At 40.8% G+C, this 22,676-nt stretch overlaps 3 protein-coding genes and 1 non-coding gene across 4 annotated transcripts; all 4 read left to right on the top strand.

The window, feature by feature from the left end:
- The first annotated feature begins 713 nt into the window (after window positions 1-713).
- Window positions 714-12,839, top strand: ppp1r26 (protein phosphatase 1, regulatory subunit 26). The gene is made up of 5 exons (XM_030435510.1): window positions 714-1,010; window positions 5,779-9,100; window positions 11,771-11,885; window positions 12,051-12,136; window positions 12,226-12,839. Exons 2-5 carry the CDS (start codon window positions 5,850-5,852, stop codon window positions 12,275-12,277), a joined length of 3,504 nt encoding a protein of 1,167 aa, XP_030291370.1. The 5' UTR covers window positions 714-1,010; window positions 5,779-5,849; the 3' UTR covers window positions 12,278-12,839.
- Window positions 12,840-12,844: 5 nt separating this feature from the next.
- On the top strand, window positions 12,845-15,259 carry mrps2 (mitochondrial ribosomal protein S2). The gene is made up of 4 exons (XM_030435511.1): window positions 12,845-12,970; window positions 13,217-13,339; window positions 13,445-13,565; window positions 14,414-15,259. Exons 1-4 carry the CDS (start codon window positions 12,907-12,909, stop codon window positions 14,958-14,960), a joined length of 855 nt encoding a protein of 284 aa, XP_030291371.1. The 5' UTR covers window positions 12,845-12,906; the 3' UTR covers window positions 14,961-15,259.
- A 3,251-nt stretch (window positions 15,260-18,510) lies between these two features.
- On the top strand, window positions 18,511-18,645 carry LOC115593377 (small nucleolar RNA SNORA17). Its single transcript, XR_003986303.1, has one exon. It is a non-coding gene; the product is annotated as a small nucleolar RNA SNORA17 (small nucleolar RNA).
- Window positions 18,646-20,204: 1,559 nt separating this feature from the next.
- Window positions 20,205-22,043, top strand: LOC115593248 (uncharacterized). The gene is made up of 2 exons (XM_030436732.1): window positions 20,205-20,502; window positions 20,715-22,043. The coding sequence occupies exons 1-2, from the start codon at window positions 20,310-20,312 to the stop codon at window positions 21,677-21,679; spliced, it is 1,158 nt and encodes a 385-aa protein (XP_030292592.1). The 5' UTR covers window positions 20,205-20,309; the 3' UTR covers window positions 21,680-22,043.
- The last annotated feature ends 633 nt before the right edge of the window (window positions 22,044-22,676 follow it).

The following is a 22,676-nucleotide window of genomic DNA, read 5'->3' on the forward strand; positions in this document are numbered from 1 at the left end:
TTCTTACCCAGTTTTAATAGAGGGGCCGGCTTTTTTTGTTAGAGGGGCGCATACAACCTGGGGAAAAAAAGACAAATACCTCATTCATAGGAGGGATAAATGAGACTTAAAACAGTGTTTACAATTTCAACATATTTAATTGGGTAGTAAACTGCTGAGACACTTTATTTCCGCCTTTCCCTTCAGTACAAAATCATAGAAAAAAATCTGTCATTTTATTATTCTCTTCATTTGGGGGGGCCACAGGGGGCCCCCTAGAACCGCCACTGGAGTTCACCATTGTGAATTTGGGCTACATAAATTAAAATTGATTTTATATTGATTTAATACATATATACCAGAAAAATAGGATGGGAATTGTATTCTAAGCACAACAATGTGCAGGATTTTTACCCCCCAACATAGAAAGCTATCAGTGTGGAGCACACTGGGAGTTGTCTCAGTAATCAGACTACTCTACTGGGAGATAAAACTTTCTCATAAGAAGGCGCGAGATGGTTAAAGTGTCGCTAAGTCCTCTGGGATACTATTTTATTAAAAAGTATTTTAATTGTTACTGCGCACTGAAATTATTCCAGGAAATATTCTTTTAATAATGCACCTCAAATAGGCGCATTAAAGTGTTTTACGATGTGTGAATAAAAAAAAAAAGAAAGAAAGAAAATAGAGTTTTTAGGTGTTTTTTACCGTAAAGAAAAACACGCACAAAAAAACAACAGCCCTGACGCCGGATTTGAACGGGATCCCGTGCTCTGCTGGACTCCGGGCTTTAAGGAAGCTGGTCCGCCCGGTCGTCGGAGCGGAGGGGGGACTTCGACGGGCAGCCGAGCTGCAGGCGGTGTGTGTGTATGTGAGGGAGAGAGAGAGAAAGAGAGAGAGAGAGGGAGAAAGGGAGCTGGTGACGGACGCTGAAACATCTCCACGACGACTCGGACAAAATCTCTCCTTTTTGATTAAAAAAACCAACGCAGCGATGAACACACTCTTGTGTCGCGGTCTCTTCGTGTCAGGTGAGTTCAACTTGTGGGCTGTTGTCTTGCTGGATGTAAGCTAGGAGGAGAAAACCGCCGAGGCTAAGAGGGCGAGCTGTGGCTCAATACAAAGGCTTTCTTTGCCGGAGAAAATGCCGGGGCTGCAGCAGCCGGGAGGCCCGCCTGTGCCTTTCAAGTCGGCGGCCAGTAACGGTTATCCCTCCGCTGTTTCGCTCAATTTCTCCGATGTATCCCTCGATTGTAACCCGTAATGTGTCATATTCAAGCTCTGGCTGGTATTCCTCAACGTTCAGCCGTGTTATTGATCGAATTCGGTGGGTTTTGACGAACCGTGGCCGGTACCAAGAAACATGGTTGCTCTGCGGAGTCTCCTACCGCTGCACGCCGGGCATCGGTGCGGTCCGCGCCGCTAGAGGCTCACGGGGACAGCCGCGGTTTTTTTTTGTTTTTTTTTTTGGGCTATGTTGCAAACCAGGAAAAAGGGGGTCTGAGAGGGGAGGAAAACGAACACAACACGTTTGGTTATGTAAGAGAGAGAAATGCAAAAAATCTTTGGCACGACTGGTCAAACTTTCTCTGTACACACATGATTTTGTCAAACAAAGTTGGCGTTCGTCCGCCGTGTGCTTCGGTTTTTAGCTCGATTTCGTGGAGCTTCTCGGCGGCGTTTTCTGCGGGGCGTCTTTGGTGGTTTCCTGTAGTTTATTCGCACGTTGCTGCCAGGTTTTGTAGGGTGTAATCAGTGAGGAAGACACGTCCAGAGTTGAGTGTGGTGGTGGTGGTGGTGGTGGTTGTCAGGCTGTAGTCGGGGGTTGCTCATCCCCCCTGCAGGCTGCATACCGAGCTGGAGGATTTACATGTAAGGAGTAGGTAAGCAAAGCAGAGACGCCCGGACAGCGACTCCCTCGGCTGGGGTTAACGTCCGAGAGCATGTTGGCTCATGGAGGGGCTGTTTTGAAGGTTTGTGCAGCCTCATAATCATCATGGGATCAGGTGCCAATATCCACTGAGTCTGGCAGGTGCAGTCTTGTCAATTAAGTTTAACTCATATGAAAAACAGATGTGTTGACCCCAGTGGCTGAAAGTAACACATTACATTTGGTGACGTACCAGAAGTACAGCTCAAATTATGTGTACTTCAAGTATTTCCAGTTTAAAGATCTTAAAGGTCTATGATCAGATGACATGTGGTCAAATTAGTTAAAACATTCAAAGTTTACACGTTGATGCATTCCTAATAACAATCCAATAAGATAATATATTATAACATGACAGGCAGTAGACAGCCTTCCTGCATACGGAGTAGGCTCACTTTATGTTGATTTGTAGGGATGCATAATATAGATAGTATCAATAAATTAATGCCTGATATTGGGAACTTTCTACTAACAGCTTTTTATTGGTAGTATTGAAATTCTAGCCGATGGATGGATGGATGGATAGATAGATAGATAGATAGATAGATAGATAGATAGATAGATAGATAGATAGATAGATAGATAGATATACTTTAATGATCCCAGACTGGGAAATTATTTTGTTACAGCAGTGGAGACTATATTACCAAGTAGGGGTCAACCTAGCTGAAAATTGGGGCCTGATATTCAGCATTTTTCATTTTTCAGATCTGGCAATTTTTCTGTTAGATTGCGGATAAAACAAACACATAATTTTGCACAAAATATGTGCTACTTTGTCTGTGATGCAACATCCTCTCACACAACATCTGCCCACAACGATATCTGATTGGTAACGTGCCTAAACAATAAGATAACATGAGTCTTGCATGTAACTAAATGTATCCCGTAAGTGTAGTCAAGAGGAATTATAAAGAAGCGGAACATGTTTGAAATTTTGACATAAAGAGTTTCATTTTTACTGCAAATGCATATCGATCCCAAATATCGGTCGCCTTGATTTCTAGGAATCGGTATCGGCCCCCCTGAAAAGTCATACAATTGCTTTTATTGACTTTACAAGCAGCATTTACAAAGTCTGATACAGTTGGTGGCTGTTCGCACCTTGAAAGTTAGTTTGTGATCCAACAACAAACTCAGAGAAGAAGAAGAGCCCAGCATCAAATCTCATCTATGGGAAATTCCTGTCTTACTCTCAGATGTGCACAAAGTTCAGGTTAGGAGCTTCTTTTTAGAGTGCAAACATCTAAAAATCATTGTTCAATATTGGCCGTGAGATGAAAGTAGTTATTGGCATTAGCTGAAAGAATCCAAATCATGCATCCTTAATTACTTAAGTACATTTGGCTAATACAACTATTTACTTCTACTTCAGTAAAGACTTCAGTGCAGGGCTTGTGATAGAATATAAAACTCTGTTATTGCAGCTCCACTCATATGAAAGATCTGAACACTTTTTTTCCACCAGTGTCTGAACTGTGTCATGACAGCTTTTAAGTTTTCATTCTGTGTTGGATTGCTAATGTGTGCACAGTCCAAGCTGTCCATCAAGGATGGTTTAAAACCATATTGGAGGTAGCATTACAAACTGAATGACACAAACAGTGTCAGGGGACATGAACCAGTTGGAAAAACATGATAATTTAACACTGTTAATTTGAGGTAATTGATACAGTAATTAGAGGGCACATTTGCTGCCAGCCCACACTGATGCTGTGGGGACTATGAACAACAGCTATAGCTTCAGTTCCTACTCCTACAATACCTTGTCATTAATAATTAACAATTCTAAGGGTGTAATTTACTAATTTGTGTACGCAATGTTTCCTTTGAAACCTGTCAGGCTCAGTTAATTGATATCTGTTGATCTCAAATAAATGTGATGGCGTCTGGGGACCTGAACAGGAATTGTAGTTGGTTCCATGGGCTCCTGGGGGGAAAAATAGCTTATTTAGCAATTATAAAGTTAAGTAGAGCATGTATTAAAATATGTAGTGAGATGACAGGTGCCTTACACCTTGATTTGGGAATTAAACTGAAACATAGCTCAGTCCACGAAAGATTAGAAGAGGTTAATTATACAAGAAGAGTTTGCTTACGCTTTATCATGTGCCTTGAAATCATTCCATAAAAAAGAGGTCAACAACAAACAAGTCAAAAAATAAACTGATAATATTCTCTGCAAAGTCAGTACATGTCAGGACGGAGTGGAATATTCTTTTATTTCTTGGTATTTGTGCTGGAATAAAATGCATTTCACACTCAATCACAGCTTCAGGGCAGCCCCAAGGCTAGATTACTAACTCGGCAAATTGGACAACTGCCAACGGGCCCCAAACTCTCAGGGGTCCCAAAAGCCCCGGGTTCAGCATGTGGGAATTACTATGGGAAATTTGATTAATTGCACACTTGTTTTGTAATATGGACCATATTAAATAATAAGCTGACACCTGCCCTTTAACCTTATCTAAAGCCTTGTCTTGCAGACGGACGTCAAAATCCTAGTTTTTAAAATACCTTTTAATAGTTCTGTTGCCATTTAACTTGCCTAGTGCGCCATTAAAAGAAAATAAATGCACTGAAAATCGACTTAAAGCAAGTAAAGAAAAGGATCCCACAGATTATTTTAGCCCTGGCAGGTTAACTTGGCTCTGTGTCTTTTGGCACGCTCCAAAGGGGTCGGCTGTAGCTGAAAGACCAGAGGTTATTTGTCATTAATTTGTCAGAACCATAATAAAAGCACATTCTTCCCTTCATCGTGATAGACTGTACTTTAACACTGCAACACTCCACCATCTCCGCCTCCTTTCATTTTTTTGTTTTGCAGAGTTGCGCTCCACTGCACTTCTTGTGTATAACTGAGAAATTTGACTTACAATTGCTGACTTTGCAAGTTTGCAGGATTTTTATGGTAAATGGCACCAAAACTGGGCGAGGAGCTCTGACAAAAGCCAGCCAGCCACCAGCAGGCTTTCAGTGTAAGAAGGCTTCAGACATACAGTACACACACAGTCATCTCAAGCCTCCCAGAAACTCACAAATTCCTCCATAAATAAGCAATAACTCCTGCACCCCCAAAGATGAAAAGAAACTCTCCATGCAACACCAATTCATTTTACATAATAACATGCAGCCTGCGTGAGTACTAATGTGATCACATGGAGCTCCTCCACAGGATGGTAGCAGAGCACTGACGATGGCTATTCTCCAGGATGTTTTCATATGAGCAAAGATTTGTATTCTGATTGCAAGTATCTCACAGTATCGATCCTGATAGACTGTAGGGCAAGTGAAGGAGAGTCAGAGATTTACTGGAAGATGACCATATTTATGTACATCGAGGGGAAATATAATCTCCTTGATCGTGATTGTTAGATTAAATTATAAGCATTTTACACTGAAGATTAGTTGCTAAATTGATCAGTCAGTCGATAGAAGCCCAGTCATCAACTTGGAGTGTTGGTTTAGGCAAGCAGTATGAAATAATGCTAGATGGACAAGTAGACTGATATACATATAGAAATCATGTTGATTTTCGCTTGTTGTGAAGCGGAAAAAAGTCAAGACATAACATTACAGAGCATATTACAAATGACAGTTTCACCACCAGACAGCCCTGACAAGTGTAGTGGTCAGCCATAAACAGTCACACTCTGAACACATCATGGTCACAATTCAAGTTGCAATTTCCTACTTCCATTTAGTTTTTAGTGTGTTCGTAGTCAATAGTCAATAGTTGTAGTCAGAACTTAAGATGTCTGCCAGATGTCCCTAGAATGAATCACCAGTTCAAGATATCTGGACACAATTGCACATTTTTGAAGTTTGACTTTCCTGTCACTGTTTCTCTCTTTCTGTTTTCTCCTCAGATTGAACGATGTGATTGTGATCGGAGGCAGCTGCTCTCCAATGGTCGAGGACCTCACCTTACTTCACTAGAATGTACTTGATGAATGTACCTCCTGTCGCAGCGACGCAAACGGAATGGAGAACATGTGGCCCACCTGGAGGCTATAGCCTTCCGATCTGCTTCAATGACTCTGACACTGAGTTGTCCACCAGAGGCACACCTATCTCAGACAAGGTCCAGATGATCATAGAGAGCCTTAGGAGTACCCAGTCCTCACTCGAGATGGGCGACGAGATCGAGGCAAATGTGCTATCAGGACAGGAAGGTCATCCTCAGGTCTGCAAGGCTGCAATGGGTTCTTACATGGGGGCCAAGTCCAAAACTAAAGGTCCCACTGAAACCCAACAGGCAGATGTTTCCTTCCCAGTCAGTCACCTGAGCAGTGACTCTGACAGCGATGATTCTGTGGACAGAGGAATTGAGGAGGCGATACTGGAATACCTGAAGGAAAAGGATGATCACAAACGCAAGGTGGAACCGTGCTTCAACTTTCTCCAATCATCCAAAATTCCCAGGATAAACCCACCTGTTCCCGAAGTTTCCAAACAGAACTCTGACAGCAATACATGTCTGATTGCCAGTAACCAGTTTCCAAAAAGTGTCAAAGCTGAGATTGCCACAACACCGGCTGTTGTACCTCTAAAAAAGTACATCAAAAACAAGGCCTGTCTAGATGACAACACAAAGAAATCTGTTTTGAATAAAGGTACAATGACTGAAATGAAAAGTTTAGTCTTGCCCAAAGAGCAGGCAAAGAGCCCCTCTAAACCAATCAGCCTCTTCAACAAAGTGAAAAGGCCGGTCACAGTTAAGATGGAGGAAGACTCAAATGATTCCAGTAGCGATGACGGCATCGAGGAGGCCATTCAAATATACCAGTTAGAGAAAAAGGAGCAGCAGAATAAAAGGGAAGCTTTTAATCCCCATGCATCCAAAGAGGAGTCTGACTCCACTAGTGATGATGGGATTGAGGAAGCTATTCGCAGCTACCAGCTTGAGCAACTAAAAGAGAGGACTGTCCCGAAACCATTCTTGCTCAAGCAAAAGCCCTTTAGTAAGTCATTAATACACACTGTTGGCAGTACGAGCACGGAAAATATGAAGAAACTCAAACCGAGGAAGAAAAAGACCAGAACAGAGAAAGAAGTTAAATCTGTTCACCCGCCTCCCTCGTCTGTTTTCATACCCAAGAGCACTTTTTCAGACAGTCCGAAGAGTAAAGGAAATGGATTGCTTGTGTTTAAAGTAGAGAGTTTTAAAGAGCAACCTGCCCCTTCACCTGCCCCGCCGAAGGTTAATACAACAGCGGAGCTCATGTGTGCTGAGGCAATACTGGACATTTCAAAAACTGTTATGCCTGGGGCCTTCCATCCTAGTGTTGGCCTCAGCAGTTGTGCCCCCGCCGAATCTTCCTTGCAACCTTCCCTTCCAAACAACTGCCCAGATGAAGAAAGCGATGGCAGCTCCATTGATAGTGAAGACGGCATTGAGCTAGAAATCAGGAAATTTCTTGAGCAGAAGGCCCAAATGCACAAACAGTCACCCAGCTCTGCTACAACCCAGGAGCCTCCCAGTGTAAATGACCCAGAGAACGTGAAAACAAAACAAGCGACCCCAAAGAAACCTCACAGATTGTCTTTGACACAGAGAAGGAAACACGGAGAGGGAAAATGTAGCATTTCTAACATGTCGGGTACGGATCAAAATGTTGAAGGAACAGTCCCTAAACCGCCACCTGAGCATGGAAACGAATCAGGCACATCGGTTTTTCCCCAGGGGAGTCGAGTGCACCCGATAGCTGGATTACACAAGACGGAGCAAAGTGGAGACAAAAGCAGTTCACTTGACAGTGATGAAGACCTTGACACGGCTATAAAAGACCTGCTGAAGACAAAAAAGAAGTCAAAGAAAAAAACCAGAGACATAAAACGCAAATCAAGGAAGTGCCTCAAGGATGAAGAACCACTGCTGGGAAATGCTTTACAAGCCAAAAAGTTCAAACCCAATTCTATTTGCAAGCGCAGTGCTTTGAAAAAGGTACAAAAGAGTAAGGATGACATGAAAGACAAGTGTGGGTTCAGTAAAATAAGCATTTCACAACATAAGCAAACTAGTCACAGTGATGAGCACAATATGCAGGAAGGTGATCCAGAGAAGTTGAAAGGAACTGAGTGTCAAGGTGCCGCATTGATGCACAATACTCAGACTGCCATTCAGATAAGGGAAGATAGCAGTTCTGTAGACAGCGATGACAGCATTGAGCAAGAGATTCGAAAGTTTTTGGCTGAGAAGGCTAAAGTTTCAACTGCAGAGAAAAGTAAAGATGGAGACGTATCGAGGAACGGCGCTGGCGAAGTTTGTATCCCACCTCAAGATAAAGACATAAAACAGGAAAATCAGCTGGCTGAAATTCCAAGAAAAAGCATCTGTCCTCTCTCCGGACAATCTCCTCTGAGTAAATCTCCAGAGATCTCGACTGTCGGCGCACAATCACGCCTGACCCCAGTCCAGTCCTGCAGTTCCAGTCTTTTTGAGCCAGCAGACGGGGCAGGGGCTGCCAGGTCCGAGCAACGAAGACCTGTCGTTGTAAAAAGCGAAGTCCAGGATGTCGCCCCACAGCTGGAGAGAGTTCAGCCAGTTTTGAGTCCCAGCGTTGCTCATTCCCGCTTGGAGTCAATCAAGTGGCGCCAGAGCCTTGGACTCCCCACTGACACTAGGACTCTCAATCGAACTCCATTCCACATCACTTCTAAAATCAACGAGACTGCATCAGCAACCCCGCCGTTTCGAACCGGGGTAATCACACCCAAATCACAGACTCCAGTCACTGTTTGGTCCTCAGCAAGGACCAGCAGAGCACCTTTCCCTTGCTCTGCAGAGACAACTGTAAATACCACATTCAAATCCCCTGGTTTTAATCTTTTATCTACTGCCAGGCAGCATCCAAGGGTGTCCTTTACAAGGAGCCTTATGCCTAGCCACAGGTCCCAGTGCCCTATTGAAGATGAGACGGAGAGTATGGTGCATATACCTAAGGACAAGAGCGTGTTTGTCGAGCTGGAATCTAACAGGACCAACCATGTCCAGGTTCGAAGCAGGGAAAGGAGCGAGGGAAAGGAGAGAGTGGACTTGCAGAAAGAGAGGAAAAGAGAAGGCGAGAGCATGAAGATAGATGATAAAGAAGTACACCTAGAGAGAACAGAGGAAGAATTTATAGATGAGGCAGATTGTGAGTCAGGAAACAGGAGAAATCCAGAGAAGAAGCAGGGCTTTTCCACATTGTAAGTACTTTCCTTTGGTCACTATGTCCCATAAGCATTGTGTGAGTTCATTTCCTGATTGTGCCCTGCTAAAAAATATCATGTAGGCTATGATCAAACTCATTCATTTATAGGCTCTAAGGGAATGTTTGTTAATAAAATAAAACAAAAAACTTTTTTTTTTTTTTATGTGTTTGTAGATTTATATGGCTGTATGTAACACAACAGCACCATCATGAAAACTTTACTTTGTGCCCTGAGATTTATTCATATCATCAGACCTCTGAAAAGCAATACAGTGACATAAGTTGAAAACTCTCTTGCAGTCCTAAATTACTTTAACATTTTATGTAAAAAGAAGTGACGGGGGAAAAAACTACCATTCAACATGAGATTAAAGGTAAAGTCTGAATGCTTAAAATTTGGTTGTATCTTTTTAAATGTACCAGTGGGACAAGACAAATAAGCAATGCTAATCAGAAACATATATATATGCTGTTATTACATAATCTTACACAATTTTCCTGTGGTATGTAGGTTTACTTTGAAAAGACGAAGACCCCTTTATGTGCAAAAGTTAAGTCATTATTGTCGATGTTATTGTAACGTGTGTCCATCACTACATTCGATTAGGGCATCTTAAGTAAAGCCAGTAGACAATATATTCGTTATGTTTCACATTCTGCTGTACAATAAATCTTAATGAAACCTTTTTATGCAGCTTGGTAGCATTACTGGAGTGGTTAGTGGCATTTTGATAATCAATTTGTGATAGTAATTTTTCTACTTCTACTGGTTCCTGCTTCATAAATGGAAAGACTTGCAGTTGTTCTTTATTAACTATGATTTTCTTTTAAAAATGACTTGTCCGGGAGGGTTGTACAGTTGGACAAACAAAACAAGACATTGGAAGATGGAAGCTGTTGGCTCTGAGAATATCTTATGACCCAGAAAAGGAAAATGTAGTCATTATCTACTCACCCTCGTGCTGTGATGGTGGTAATTTCTGAAGATCACTTAAAACAGCGTGAGCATTCTCCTAAACAAGTGAGGTAGATGGATACTTCCCGGTTGTTTTAATACATTTTGAAACAACATAAATTGGATCCATACAGCTCATCAGGGATAATCCAAGTCTCTAGAAGCCCTGCGAGGCCTAATGGATTTGAATAAACATTACTGACACCCTTTTTTTTAGCAGAAATCTTCAATGTAGCCGCTAAGCTAAAGCGTTAGCACACACCTTGTCTGAAGTGGTTGTACGGGCTTGATTGCACATCAAAGGTGTGATTAATGTCTCTTCAAATCTCTTTCGAATCTTGGGGCTTACAAAGGCTTGTTTTATGCCGTTCAACTTGTATGGAGCCATTTTATAATTTGTACTGGTCGTTTTTTTTGTAGTCCCCAATTACTTCAGTTAAGGAGAATGTCGCAATGCTGTTTTTAGCTGTGAAGCTCTTTCCATCAGCATGAGGGTTAGAAGCTAATCACTGTATTTTCCTTTTCGGTGGGAACATTTAATTTAACACTATTAATGGGAAAATCTCATGCCGCGTCACTTGATTTAAATATATCAAAATCCATCCAAATTCTGTGCTTATTTTTAAATGTTAGAATAAAAAAGAAACCAATAAGATGCCATGTTATAAGATCTAGTGGTTCAGCATTGCTTTACTGACCTAAATTCTACTATGTCAACCATTTGCTGTATTTTTCACTGTTTTATTGTACCCTCCCACTCGAGTCGTGTTCCTCTGCATTGTCAGCTTCACTTAAGAAACATGTCAAACATTACTCTCTCCCTCACCCCATCCATCCCTCCCTCCCGTACCCGGTCACATCATGACCTCCTGCTGCTGAAGCTCTAAATCTGTGCGCTTGTAATGATTTATCATTCCAGAAAATGACCCTCTCATGTCAGCCACAGATTTGAGCATAGCCTTTTTTAACTTTTGCACATAAAGAGAAAAGGCGAGGGTACGCTTTCATACCCTTGACCCTCAATAGGCATCTTTTTTTAGAGCAGTTTTAGATCCAGACTGCTTACAAGAACGACTCTTTATGCTTTCTAAACAAAGATGGAGATATTGCACTTCCTCTCAACAAACAGTTGTTTTTCAGACACAGTGCCCTCGCTTCATTCTATTGTTAAAATCCATAGATTGATTGATGAAAGCCACTATAACAGTCTTGGACTTATTACCTTACAACTCAAACGTTGTTCCAGATTCCACACAGGCCACATAGTTATTCCTCTCTGTCTTGCTAAACTTGATATTAAGTGTGTTTATTTCTTTGTCATGTTTAAAGGTTTTTTTTGTTGAATTTCATATGTGAAAAAGGCTATTTATTTTTGTTTATCCAAAAAAAAAATGACTGAACATGCTGTGCATCGCCAGGTTTGTAAATATTTTGTAAGAAGTGTTTCTTTTTTCTTTTACTCTTTCTGAAAAAAAAAACAAAAAACAAAATTTTGCCGTGTCTTTTAAGTGCATCTGTGTAATAAAGAGTGGAATCAGAGCAACAATGTGTCTCCCTCATTAATAATAATAATAATTTGCATTGTAACACCTACTGTTTTGATTTATATGTATGCCAACTTGAAGATGGACTTTGGGATGAATTATTAGAGCGTTATTAAGTTTATTACTGGGAATTGGTATAATGTGTATCCCGCTCTCCATTGCCCAGGTCTTTGTCCAGTGCCATTGACCCTGGCATCACCATCAGACCTTGCATAGCTCTTACCACAGAGGAGAGAAGCAGGATGTTCAGCAGGAGGTACCCGGATGATAAACGCAAAAAGGTACAATCATGTAGTAATACAGTTTGAGGTGCAGGTTTTGTGTCACTTTTTGTAACTTTATATTTAGTAGCATGTTAATTAAACCAGCTTAAACTTTCAGTGGTGAGGAAAATTGTCTGTTGTTGAGGTCCAGAGAGTGAAATATGTATTGAACAATGTCTGCAGGCAGTACCTTCTCTCAGTAGCGTCTGCGTGCAGAACAAGGCAGGGCAGCGTGTCAAAAGAAAGCTCCAGTTCATTCCAGTCCACAGGTATGTGATTGGACCCAAATGGTGTCAACAGTGAGTGATGACAGTTGAATAAAAACCTGTTCATCTGAGACGATTCTGCTCTTTTTCAGGAGAAATGAGGCACCCACAGCGCAGCAGCATAAAACTTCATTTTGCATTTGAAACTTGCATGCAGATTATGTTGGATGGTCCAGTAGGCAGGTTGCTGAATGATATATTTGCACTTCATGGAGTATTTTTGTTAATGTAAGATGTTCTGTTGGGCTAATGGCAATCTTGTATTTTGCCTTTTTGTTATAATTTTTGAAAAACAAAAAGGCAGCTCGCTTTTGCAAGTTCAGGAGTCACTTTTTGTTTACTGAGACTATTGAGGGCATTTAATTTTTAGCATTTTTGGACCAAAATGTATCCTAAACCTTAAGAATTCTATTGGTATTCTGCAAGTAATCTTTTCTACACTGTCCTATTGAGTGTTTCCATGTTCCTAGTGAATAATCTGAGTTTGCTGGTGTTTAGTTTTTGCTTAGTTGCAGGTCATACTTGGTTATCCAGATATACAAAATTAATTATTTTGTCAGAATCATCTTTATTTCCACACATATCAGTTTATAGCAGGAGTATAGCACTAAAATCAACGTTGGGTTGTGTTCCTTTACAGCTAAATGACATGAGTGTGGAAGTGTCACTGTTTTTGTTTGTTTTCAATAAAGTTGAGAGCAAAGTGTTTGGTGTCATGGGTATTGTAGTCTTATTTAAAGAGCTTAACGGCATTTCATGAACTACAACCGCGCATGCGCAGTCGGCTGACCTTCCGAGGGACTCTAGCAAGCATGGCAGCCCGGGCACTGATGAAAGGTATCTGTACAGAACTATTTCTATATTTCGCAAAGTTTAGTGTTTGTCATAGTTATTTTAAGGAGTGTAGAATAGTTCTGGCATCGTCTTTGTTCATATTTGTAACCCTAACTGACAAATACGCGATTTATTTACAGCTAACGTCAGTAGCTAACCGTTAGCTAGGCAGCGTTAGCTAGTAGTGCTCGCTTGTTACGTGTTGGCTAAAGTCTGATGTTTTGAGCTTCATTTGTGTTTCATGTTTAGGTCTTCTGGGGCTACGACCGTCACGGGCTGTTATGGTCGGATACTCTGTCGGTGGACATCATTATTCCACCGCAGCGTCCATCAAACCACCCCCACCCCAGATTGACGACAGTAATGTTACAGGTGAGCTAGCTAGCCAGCTAACTATCTACAACAGGGGTGTGAAGGAGACCTCGGGGTTGATGTTTTCCTTCAGACTCTCAGCAATGTCATTTCTCCTCCGCACAGATAAAATACTCAGCCTGCCACTTGAGAAGCCGGACTTTTTCCGTGTGTCAGAGCTCGTCTCGTTGAAAGAACTCTTCGACGCCAGAGTTCATCTTGGACATAAGAAAGGTTGCAGGCACAGGTTGGTTTGACTTCCATCAACTTGTTCCATAAATGTTGTTGAGGGGTGTTTACACTCAGCATTGAGATGGAGGTGTTGGGAATTGTTTAGCCAGTCACATACTCTTAATGTACAACGACTGACTTACTATTTAGCTATAATTATCAAGTAATCTGCTGCTTTATCAGTTGACCAGTTATTGTTTTTGTGAGCAAATCCTAAAAGATTAAATATTGTGAAGCCCACTCTTATGTCAGTAATTCTTTGCAATGAAAATTAATAAATAACCAATATTGATTAATTATATAGACAGAATATACAGAATTATACACCATTCAAGCCCTTTGAACGCAGCCCTTTAATTTAAGGATGATGAATTTAAGTTAGTTACTTTACGAATTCACTTTTTGTCTCCTTTCTGCCTTGCATTTGGTCATTTTACCAACAACTGCTCTGTGTGCACACTTGGTGTAAAATGATCCAAAATGTTGCTGCTTATCTACACAGCATACTTCCTGTGGTGGTTAAAAGTAACTTCCTATTTATGATTTAGCATCAGACTTCTTTTTCTGAGCTCCTCTTTTATTGTGGTTTGCAATAAAAGTTCCCTGCTGAAATACAGGCCCGTCAGTGCCTTTATATTTAAACACCTGCAGGAAATGTTGAGTTCATATCAACATGAGCTTTAAGCATTGATATCGGCTTACCACAGATAAGAAGTACAACAGAAAGTGTTCAGAGCTGTCATTTGAGTTACTGCTGATAAATCAGTAAGGCAATATTATGCAAAAGTGATTACAGTAGGCTGCAGTTAATTTGTCATGTCACCTCATGGCCTTTTTAACAGAACTCTTACTCTCTTGTCTTAGGCTTATGGAGCCTTACCTCTACGGCTGCCGTTTGGACCACGACATAATTGACCTCGACCAGACCGTGGAGCACCTTCAGCTAGCCCTGAACTTCACTGCTCACATAGCGTATCGCGGTGGTATCATACTGTTCGTCAGCCGCAACCGTCAGTTTTGCCACCTGGTGGAGAACACTGCAAAGGATTGTGGGGAGTACGCCCACACGCGTTACTGGCAGGGCGGCCTCCTCACCAACGGCAACATCCAGTACGGCCCAGGAGTCCGCTTACCCGACCTCATCGTCTTCCTCTCCACGCTCAACAGTGTGTTTCAGCAGCACGTGGGGATCAGAGACGCTGCAAAGATGAACATTCCCTCCATCGGCGTGGTGGACTCAAACTGCAACCCCAGCCTATTGACGTACCCTGTGCCTGGCAACGATGACACCCCAGTTGCTATGGAGCTGTACTGTCGCTTATTCAAGATGACCATCAAACGTGCCAAGGACAAAAGGAAACAGATGGAGCTACTGCAGGGCCTGTCAGTACCATCCACACCGAGCTCATGACATAACAAATTCTTGAATAAGAGACAATAAAAATGCATTTCATCACAGTCTGTTTCCGCCCTTCATCGTGCATCTGCACTTAAACAAGATCTGATGCTAGTGTTCTGGACTGAGTTACATATGCCGCAGGCTGAATCTCGTTTCTATGACAAATTGTTTTCTGGTTGTAATTTAATATCTTTCTTCCGTTTTAGATGGACTGCTATAGTCAAACAGCACTTTGTGTTACTGTCGTATTCATGTTCATGCTCACAGGTTGTAAGACATAACCAGAATAATGACTAAATCCCTTCAAATGATATCAGTGTCATATTTTCAACTTCAGATCCAGTTGTTCTATCTTGTTACCTCTGTTGTGCAGGCCATGTCGGTACAGATTTTGCAGAAACGGATCTTAAAATCAGAACATTTACAGAAGACCATGAGATTAGATTTGAAACTTGATGTCACAACTGGATTACGGTCTGTGCTGCAGCATGTTGCAGAAAGTCATAAATCCTGTTGTAGAGAGACAGAAAAAGTATGAACATGAGAAATGCTTCTCAGTAATCCTATGAACTTATTTAGAAAGCTTTTACAAAGTCAAAATTACTTGCTTTCATCTTTTCAGCAGTTTTAAACCAAATATAGTCCCTTTAAAATGATATAAACCAAAAACTATCTGGAAATCCTCTCATTTGAGGAGGAATTGGAAGATATTGACAGACAATGTTTCAAACAATTGTTGCAGCTTTTCTTTCAATCCATTAATTGTCTTATTGTTGCAGCTCTGATTTGAGTATTGCAGTACTTGTGAACATAGTGTAGAGGTCCAACACTTCAAGCCCTGTGCAAGAATAAAAAGGCCCTTGAAAGCCTAGCAAGATGGTGCAAATAATAAGATGTGCTTAAATAAACAAAAGATTTGCACTGAACTCCCAAATGCATTAAAATTGAAAAGTTAGGTGTTTCTGGCTGCTTTAGAAATCAAAATAAGTTGAAATCCTAATTGTCTAAAGCATTTCACATCTAAGTGGTTATAAAACAAAAATATAACATGATCCCGATGACTTCAATCTTTTCTGATATGGCTTTATGGCACCATTGCTTCATATAATGAAAGTTGCTGAATTAGTATGGTAACGCCACACCTGCGTAAGATCTCGCGAGAGGGATCATTTTAATCCAAACCATGATCATTTCCTCACTTAAACCTCGTTTTTGTGCCAACAACAATCCAACCTGTCAACTACATTGTTGTTACACTAGAAAACATGATAAATGTGCACAGAGCGCACGATAAACGAATGACATTAACAAATCTCGCGAGACTTTTTTCGTTTACCATCTTTGGTGATCGTCTAGCGACTAAATAAAGCCTGTCCTCTTTCGTGTTCCGTAGTTGTTCAACAGGTCCCGACAGACTCTGACAAGAAGATAATCTGTTGCGACGACAATATGGTGAGTTGGAGGACATTTAAGACGCAACTTTAAACAGTAAATACGTTTATAATCATTGTATTTTACCATGTAGAGTCACATATTTGTGGTGAAACACGAACTTAACGTGTTTCTTCGCTTAGTCGCGACTTCTTGGCAAAATTCCTGTCAGCGTAGGTGTGTAACGTTATCAACAAACATGTTCACATTTATTATAATAGAGGTTGATCTTTATTTTTTTTTTGTGAAACAAGAAGGAAACAGTTTATATTTAGGTGGTTTTAGCTGACTTCGTGTCGGTTGTGGTTGAGAATGGGTGGGGCAGCTCCGTCTGTGTGACAGCTGCATGTATCAACAGGTGTCACCCCTGTTTTTTTTACATTAACGTCGAAGAATTAGCTTAAATATGTCCCCAGTTTGAGTTTAAGCTATTCCATCTTACCTCTGATGGGTAGAGATATTTACAGAAATGTAGAAGTAGGAGAAAAAAGAATTATTTAGAAGAAATGTGGCGCAAACTGCACTTCCCTCCCTGATGTCGCCCCCTGGTGGCAGGCGCTTGAATTACACTCTTCAGCAAAGAGGGTCGAACTCAATGAGAACTGGGTCACAACTAATTATTGGGTTCATCTACTGACGACTTCCTTAATTAATCAATCATTTGGTCGTTAAAAGCAGATTGTGAAAACCAGAGCCCCTGGTGACAAACATTGATGTGACCTACTAACAGTCCAAAACCCAAAATACATTCAAAGAAAACCAGAAGCAGCTTATATTTGAGCAGCTGGAACCTGCATCTTTTTGCCATTATTGCTAATTAAAGGGTTATTATATTGGGAATTTATGTATAGTTGAAAGCTGCCATCATTTTATTCAAACAGTGATTAATAACATAATCAACAGAAAGTTGCCGTGGTCATGAAAACCAACAAATTAGATATACATATCTAAATCCAACTTTAATTGCCATTGAGTCACATGATTTATTATTATTATTATTTTACAGCTGTTAGAAGTTAGAGGTAAGACTGAAATGTGATCCCCATGCTATCCTCCCGCTTGAGAATAATATGTATACACTCGTTTCTCATGTATAGATGCGTCCTTCAGCGCTGTTCCATGGACACGACGTGTCATTACACCGATGGATTATGATCTTGGGTATGTAAATGCTTTTGTATAGTCATGTTTTGTATTAGAGAACATGTTTTCCCTTGTCTTCTGACACATTCCTCTTGTTCATACAGGTTCCTGCGCAGCGAGAAGACATGTGGCTTTGCCCCCATGAGAGCGGCTGATCTCAGAGACTGAGATGACGGCGTTTCAGATAACGGTAACTGGTCTTGCTGGAAATGTTCCTTTGCAAACTGGATGAATTAGAATGAATCCTGCCCCTTGAGACTCAACTCTGACTGAAGTGTCTCTGTTGTGCTAAATGTGGGCAGAAAGTAAGTAACTGGCTCACGATAGCTCAATTGCCACTGTACGGTGGGCTTTGGGTATGGAACCGGGCCAGATACTTAGTTTACTCAGTTTGCAACAAGGTTTTTGTTTGTTCAACAATGTATTTCATGATTTTACATGCATTTCACATTTACACATAGACAAAAACAATGAAACAATTATTAAGTTTGACTGTAAAACAATGGATAGATACAGCTTTCCTCATTTAGAGGAACTGAACCCAACATCCACGTACTTAGCATATTTAAGAAAGAAATAAAATGGGATAAATAACCCACACAAACAGAAAAACACAGACAACAAATTTGATGTATTTATGGTCCTCGATTAGTTTATTGAGAGCTGTTAAAGTTAACTTGTTGAAACCTGCAGAAGTCCTGTAAGAGTGACCTGAGTACGTTTTTCTTGTTGCACACAGTCTCCTGTTTATTCATTGGTAATGAGGCCGTTGTAATCCCCTGGGTTCTGCCAGTTACACCCAAAACTTCCCAGATTTCAAGGATTAGTCGTTTTGCATCTCTGTAATAACATCTTGTTCTGTCCTGCTCACGAATGTCTTCATGGTACAGGTCAGGCTCCACCTCTGATGGACCAGATGAACCTGTGGAGCAGCTGCAGAGCTGCTTGAAAAGGTGAGGTTCCTGTGTTTTATTTGTTCTAATCCAACATTGCCCCTTGAGGCGTTGCAGTCCGACTCTGTGTCGAGCCTGTGTCATAAGGTGGCAGAGATTAAAAGGTCTGCACTGTCATCTGAATTCAGAACCTCCAACAGTGGGGTTTCTGAAAAATGAAGTCTACCAATAGATGAATTTATCTAAAGCTGGTAAAAGATGATGCGATTTATAGATGTTGAGACTAAATTAACCAAACGTCTTGTTGTGGTTTGTCTTCTCAGCACAGCGCTCCAGGCTCGGGCCAAGAGACTGTGATCCATCTGCAGAGATGTGATGCCTCGAAGACTCTGGTGGAACGGGAGAATTTTACAGGAGAAAATTTTGACATTAATACTTAAAGACCTGCCTGAAGATATTAGTGAATGTGTCAAGACTGCAGTCTAAGTGTTTGTGATATTATGTTGTGACAGGTGTTCAATAAAAAGTCAAACGTAAGTCTGAGTGTGTTTGATCCAACGACTGTAAATACTAAAACCGCTCATTTCGATGTTTAAAAGAAATGATATTAAAATACACAATTTGCCCCAAACCTCAAGGATAAAAAAACACATTTTATTTTTTTTATTTTTTGTGGCATTTCAAAGTTTTGCTCAAATTTTCAGAAATATTTAAGTAAAGCCAATAATTTAGAGTCACCAGAAAAGACTGAAACTCTGAATATCCCTTTACCCTTTATTTGAATGATTTATAGATTCTGATCTACATTTAATTAAAGGAGCACGAGACTTGTGTATTTATGGAACTGAGTGTGTTGTTGCCATGAAAAAATGGAAAAAGAAACTAATAATGAAACATTTTATTGTAAAAACGTGAAAAGGTTTAAGGTTTGTATGTCTCATTTACCTGATTTGATGAGATTTTGCTGTTACTAAGTACAGCAGATGACATTGTGATAAGAACGTGTTCACTAAGGAGGATTATCGTTTCACGTTATTACAATAAAATGTTCACATTGTAAAGTGGCAGCGTTGTTTTTGTTTTTCCTTGTGTGGCAGCAAAATGCTTCCATATGTGCTTGATACAGGTAAATGTTGCAGGTGAATGAGTTTGTGTACTACCACAAGAAATCTGTCAGATTTCAACTTAAAAGACAGGAGACCCTTTAGTCTCTGTTAAATATTTACATATCTGAGTGCAAATCATAAGAAATGAAACATTTCAGAGCAGAAATTATTTTCTCTTATGTGTTTTTTTACTTACTTTCTTGAATCAGTGAATAAAACATGTATAAGTCACTATCAGATGTTTTTATACATTATTATGTCTTAATAAGATTATATGTACGTGTTGATAATGGCGTCATCGAAATGATCTTGTTGCCTTTTATTGTTTTATTGTTATTTCTGGATTAAAAGACATTTTTTAAACCTGTTGAAGAAACTTGTTTGTAAACTGCAAGCTAAGCTAACAACAAGCTAATACATACTTTATATATATAATATATTTAATACAATTTTTATATATTATTAGCAGTTTTAGGCCCATTTGCAGCTACTTGATCTCAAGCATTCATCATCTAAGCTTTTTTATTATTGATATTATTAAGCACATTATCAGGGCCTTATTAATTATTACTGTGTGTGTGTGTGTGTGTGTGTAATACTGCATCATTTGAATTGCATGGAATCTTTCCGCTCTCCTTTGACACATCCAAGCAGTTCTGTAGTGTTCCGTTCCTGCTCTTAACAAAAACAACACTGGAGGTTCTGAACACTCGTCTCAGGATCACAGATCACATCTGCTCCACTTGTCTTCGGAGAAAGAGCGGTTATTGAAACAATCTCGAACCAAAATGAGCAACAGAGAACCCACGCCGTACGGACTCAAGAGCCTGCTGGAGTGTATGTCCAGGGCAGTGCTTTTAAAGCAGCCGGACGACATCCCAGGATTTCTGTCCAAATTTATGGAAGAGATGATCCAATTCAGAGGAGGAGACGAAGCGAGGGACATCAAGGAGGTCGCCTTCGACTATGGAGAGCAGTGGGGTAAGTTTTAGGATTTGATCCAGAGTCGATTATGAGATTGATTAATTGATGTGTATGGAGATACAGTATGAAAACTAGTTTGTTTCTCATCCCTATTTAAACTGTTCAATTAACAACAGTTTGTTTCAAGTCAACATATCTATATTTTTGAAAATCTTGTGTCGTGTCCAGTTTTTAACATGCTTTTTATTGCTCTTTGTTCACTTCTACAGAGAGGGCTGTTTTGCAAAAGACGCTAACAGCCCCTGAGGAACCTCCGTCACCTTTATCCAGCAAGTCCATCACACCACCTGCATCCTGCAGGGTATCACCGCCCACTGACGAGAGGCAAAAGATGCCTAGAGTGCTTTCAGTCAGGCTCCCTACTATTAACAACATAGTGGGTCTAACTCATGGAGAGATATCTCCATCTGCACAAGGACAAGTACCAGTACCAGTACCATCACCGCCACACATGGAGAGAGACGCAACAAGTCAGACTAAAGCATCTCTACCATCTGCAGTTCTAGTTCTCCCACCCACCCAACAGGAAGTGCCTTCAAAACAGGCACAGGGACAAAAACCAACCACAGGGTGTGACGGTGGATTTACCTGCTGCCTGGAAGACTGCTGTTACCATGACAAACCCAAAGTAGGGGAGTGTGCATGTGACAGAGAGTTACCGCCACTCAGACGTACAACGGATCTAGAGTTGAAAAGGTTACTGGCAGCGCCTTCGAAACCTGATGCACAGGTTCCATACAGACCCAAGGGAGGGTTTATTACAGACGGAGAACTAGAACCAGTGAGAACCGGGGCGAGGCCCGTGGCCAATATGCCTCGCCCCGCCTCACTTAATGGCGGTGATACAAACAGGACGAGTGGGACTGAGTGGGACTTCCTTCATTGCAGACAGGACACGGCCTACAGCAGACAAGGTGCTGAGGTCGCACGCTGTGCAGACATGTCTCTGGAGTATTCTGTATACACAGCGGACTTGGTCCATATCATCAGATACACCTGCACACATGTACAGGGCGGCAAACTCCCACCTCTCTCTGCTTGTTCGTCCTTGCCACCTAAGTTGTTCAATGATCGGCGAGAATCAAGGAACGGCAGCCCTCATGATCCCCTCAGAAAGTCTTCAGCTATGGGCAGAACACCTTTATCACGTCAGTCCAGCTGGAAGCAATTCTAGGAATCCTGAGTTGTCAGATAAGCTCGGGCCCTGATCCAAATTTTGTCATGTTTGCCACTTGGCACCAATCAGTCCAGGAAGGGGATCTCCTCTTGCGTGGTCCTTCCCAAGGTTTCTTTCAGTTTCACTTGTTAAAAAGTTTAATTGAGAGTTTTTCCTTGCCCGCTTGAGGGGGGGTGTCCATATCACCAAGGCTATACATGACTTTACAGTATTAATTACTAAACATCCTGGGTTCCGATCTCACTTGGACAGGGCCTTTCTGCTGCTTTTGTGGGTTTCCTCCAGGTGCTCTGGTTCCCCCACCATTAAATTGTTATTATCTTTGAATAAAAAACAGAGATATTGGCATTTAAAAAAAAAAGATAATGAGAAATGTCTTTCTTCAACGAACTCTCATACGTTTAAACATGTTTATCTCAGCAACCAATGACTGCTGCTCAATAAAATTGTAAATGTTTCAATGATCAAATATCGTCACAAAGCCAAAATAATCCATAGTGGATGAATCTTCACTCAATTATTAACATGTTTTAGTGGGAGAACACATTTCTAAACTATATGATTATATAATTTCAATGAATTTGAACTGAGACATTTGTATTTGTTCCATAAGACTTTTAATATTAAACATTGTTCTGCTATGACGACAGACTTATTGGAAAGGTGCACAATGACATTAAGAAATCTGTGAGTGTAGATTTCTTTATGTTGTACATGTCAACATATCAACAAAGCAAGTTTGAATCTTAAGGTTGGGTGGTTACGTGAAAACGAATCTGCCAACGCAAAAGACTAAGAGGATTTCATTCTGTTAGTTTCCTCGGTCCTGTCAAGTTTATAACTACAAAACACTTTTGTTTCAATCTGATTGTTGGAGTGACTTTCTAATAATAAAACCATGATGATGGATCAAGTGACCTCTAGAAGGTTAGCTGGTCGTGTACGGATGATTATTATGTTAAGTTTCCTCTATCCTGTCAAGTTTATAGCTACA

Source organism: Sparus aurata, chromosome 12 (genome assembly GCF_900880675.1).
Source record: "Sparus aurata chromosome 12, fSpaAur1.1, whole genome shotgun sequence".
NCBI classification, from domain to species: Eukaryota; Metazoa; Chordata; class Actinopteri; order Spariformes; family Sparidae; genus Sparus; species Sparus aurata.

Bases quoted from the DNA above. Each gene is read 5' to 3' on its own strand.
- ppp1r26 (XM_030435510.1), top strand. From the start codon at position 5,850: ATGTACTTGATGAATGTACCTCCTGTCGCAGCGACGCAAACGGAATGG. The intron at 9,101-11,770 runs GTAAGTACTTTC...TCCATTGCCCAG, and splicing joins AAGCAGGGCTTTTCCACATT to GTCTTTGTCCAGTGCCATTG. The intron at 12,137-12,225 runs GTATGTGATTGG...GCTCTTTTTCAG, and splicing joins CAGTTCATTCCAGTCCACAG to GAGAAATGAGGCACCCACAG.
- mrps2 (XM_030435511.1), top strand. From the start codon at position 12,907: ATGCGCAGTCGGCTGACCTTCCGAGGGACTCTAGCAAGCATGGCAGCC. The intron at 12,971-13,216 runs GTATCTGTACAG...TTTCATGTTTAG, and splicing joins AGCCCGGGCACTGATGAAAG to GTCTTCTGGGGCTACGACCG. The intron at 13,566-14,413 runs GTTGGTTTGACT...CTCTTGTCTTAG, and splicing joins AAGAAAGGTTGCAGGCACAG to GCTTATGGAGCCTTACCTCT.
- LOC115593248 (XM_030436732.1), top strand. From the start codon at position 20,310: ATGAGCAACAGAGAACCCACGCCGTACGGACTCAAGAGCCTGCTGGAG. The intron at 20,503-20,714 runs GTAAGTTTTAGG...TCACTTCTACAG, and splicing joins CGACTATGGAGAGCAGTGGG to AGAGGGCTGTTTTGCAAAAG.